Genomic DNA, 3,373 nt, shown 5'->3' on the forward strand with positions numbered 1-3,373 from the left:
ACGTACTTCAAAAGGTATGTATGTACTTCACATACAAGGTGCGCTATACAAACTCCTCTACCGAGATCCCAGAGTTCCCCATCGCTCCGGAAATAGCTCTGGAACTCCTGATGGCCGCCAACTTCCTTGACTGCTGAAGATTGCGACAATTCTAAAAAGCAAAATAATTTTCAATATGCATTACTTTAATTGCTTCATAATTCACAATAAATTTTGTCACTTGATTACTAGTATAAAGTTCTGGTAGTTGTAAAATATTTTACGAATAAGATTTAATTTTGGTACCTATTGCTATTGTGTTGATGATTTAGAATGCTGGTCAGTGTGAACGGGCCCTTAGATTTTTTCAGTTAATACAGTTGTAAGTCTCATGTTAAATGAATTATAAATGTTTTTATAAAAGAAACAAGTTGACCGTCTTAATAGTCGTTATGCTTTTATCAATTTTTAAGTTAGTTTAATTTTTGGATAATCGGTTTTTTTATATCATCTGTCAAAAACGTGCGAAAGCATTTTAAAATTGGATTTTGTAATAAAATGGTACTTGCCTTATCAAATGTTTTATTTTATTATCCTTGTTGACATTTTCATTCTCAAAAACTCAAATAGAGCGAGCGCACACCTTTGACTAAAATATCGCACAGCTGTTGAGCGATTGTCGATTGTTTCGCAGCCAATTCAACTGTTTAGTTGCACAACTAAAGATCGAGTACTGTGTACCTCCATATAAGCTCGTAGGAATCAAAACAACAGTTCTGCGATAGTTTTGTTATATTTAGCATACGTTAGACTTCTAAAGGGATTTTTAAGTAAATTAAACAACAAAATGTAAATGATTTGTCCTTTATTCAGTTTGCATAAACAAAATCCGGTCCAAATCAGTATTCGGTTATCTGTAAAATAATCTCGGCTTCACATCTACGATATATGGACTACGCTTTCCGCTTACAATATTATATACTTTGGAATGACATCCTGCTTAACGCTAACGCAATACGAAAAAAAAACAACTTTACAAATAAAATCCGCGAAAGATTAATAAATAAATTCTGACATAACTAAAAAACTAACCAATTTAATGCTCTACGAATCTAAACAAAATTCCATCTGAGATCTAAGCTTATAATAAAACTTTGGATAAGAGTTAAAATAATTATGGATAACCGTTTTGTTTTGTACATTTTTACAGAAAAAAAAACAAAAGTCTATAGCAGGTAAATACTGAGTTAGAACGTAGAAAACTAAATGCTGGGTCAAGTTGTGACACTAGATTCACCTTAACTAAATTAAAATGTACATACATTTTTAATACACCATAGATTACAGAATAATACTAAACTATTCTTACCAACCATAGACAATATAGAGGAGATTAATGCTCTGTAACGCAAACCATTTAAACTATAGACAATATAGATATGATTTTTCTGTCACAAAATCGAATCGTAAGCATTAAAAACTAAGTGTACGTATATTTGTATGAAAATAAACAATATTTTCGGTGCATTCTATTAATTAAAATTATTTTTTGCGAGTTTTACATTTTTAAATATATTTTTTACTGGCAACTAACGTCAGCTGGAGTACAAAATGGAGTTTTGTATAAATTAATATGTTTTGTTATATGCAGTAAAACATAGATATGTGGAATATCTTCATATTGACAACATGATACAATATCTCAGAAGCGCAACAATGCCGATGATATGTTGATACACATACAACTAACATACAGCCTTACAAATAAACGCGGTATTAACTTAATCTTCGGAATAAACTGGGTATAAACACAATTTGTACTAATATTTGCTTATACTCAGTTTATTCCTAAGTTTAACTTTATACCGCGTTTATTTGGAAAGCTGAGAGACTTTACGCAAGCATAATTAATTTTTATAAAACTTTTTTTCCACTACGGATATATCTTCCACGAACTATGGTGACCAAATTAAATTTTTAGTGAAACTTTCTGCATCGAAATTGTGGAATTACAGAAAAAAAAAACAAATTTTGCGTCGACAAAACTAAAATTTTACAATTGCATGCGCAAAGTCCCAAATGACAATACAATAATTTTTCATCCTTTTCACGTATTTCCTACCGTAATTTTTAAACGAGCGAAATTGAATAAAAAAGAATCGCCATAAATTAACAAATAAAATCTTGTATTTAATATTTCCCTACGTAAATTTTAATCTGTTGCTAATTTAATCTGTAGGATGTCAATAATGTTTACGGCAGGATATACGGGGGTGGACACGATTGATAAACTCGAGTGATACAATGACATATATGAGTACATGATAACATACATCCTGATACCGCATATAAATATGTTACTAATAATGTTAACTGAAAAATAATTCAATATTAAATGAAATTGTATTATTTGATGATCAAATCAATTATAAAAATATTTGTTTTTATTTAAAGTAATTAATAAAGAAACCACAAGTAACAAACAAAAACATTTTCCAATATAGAGACATATCGAAAAAAAAAATTCAGATTTTGACAAAAACCTCTGTTTGCTTTTTACATCAAAATGTGACGCTGCATAAATAACAGTTCCTAGTTATAACGAACTGACATCTAACTGCTGCAGAGGGTCTAGCACGAATATTTGCGATAAAGTTTTCTTAAATCGCCAAAAATAGGACCGCGACACAAATCTAGTACAAATTTTGTCGAAGACGTTACGAACATTTTTTCGCAAATTTTCTTGCTGGACCTCTTATTGAGCAAACGATAGACTGTCTTTTGCGCTTTTTACTACCGTAAGTAGCACTACATACGCTCCCAAAATGAAATAAGCTCTCAACATAGTAATAGAGTCAGAGAAAAGTCAGTACAAAAACATGCTAATTTTTGTATGAAAAAAAAGGTACAAAAATTTGCTTTTTACACATTTTTTGTAGTGAAAATTACAATATGTAAATTAAGACAAATAAGTACATTTAAAAACGACGACAGAAAAAAATAAAAAATACAGTTTTTTGTATTTAGAAAATCCGAAAAAATGATTTTTTAACGTAAATATATCGAATAGCTGTATTTAGCAAACTACGGAAGCAGGGTTAACAAAATTAAGTAATCTGTAAATGCCCGTTACAAAAAGTCTAACCTCTTCATAGCCCCAAGTAAAGCTTAAAAAAATACCACTACAAAGCGAATCATTCGTCAACATTCTCTGCGGGTACCATTTTTTTTGCCATCGAGTATATCGGAGGTTCTATTTTCCCTGAAATCGCTTGAACTCTACTTTTAACAGATTCTAACGGCGCTAAATCTATTTTAGAATCATCACAGGATGTCGAATGTTGGAAGGATCCGCCTACTTCGGTGTTGCCATATATATGTTGAGGTTCCCTAA

General features: G+C 30.7%; 1 protein-coding gene across 1 annotated transcript in view; it reads right to left on the minus strand.

Annotated features, from left to right (window-relative positions):
- Positions 1-2,965: 2,965 nt before the first annotated feature.
- The window catches only part of LOC106111709 (focal adhesion kinase 1-like), a 46,392-nt gene continuing 45,984 nt past the window's right edge, over positions 2,966-3,373 (minus strand). The window contains exon 29 of the mRNA XM_013293852.1: positions 2,966-3,369. Coding sequence (XP_013149306.1) covers positions 3,174-3,369 — 196 coding nt within the window. The 3' untranslated portion in view covers positions 2,966-3,173. The remainder of the gene's footprint in view (positions 3,370-3,373) is intronic.

Source organism: Papilio polytes, unplaced genomic scaffold (assembly GCF_000836215.1).
Source record: "Papilio polytes unplaced genomic scaffold, Ppol_1.0 DF824146.1, whole genome shotgun sequence".
Lineage (NCBI taxonomy): Eukaryota > Metazoa > Arthropoda > Insecta > Lepidoptera > Papilionidae > Papilio > Papilio polytes.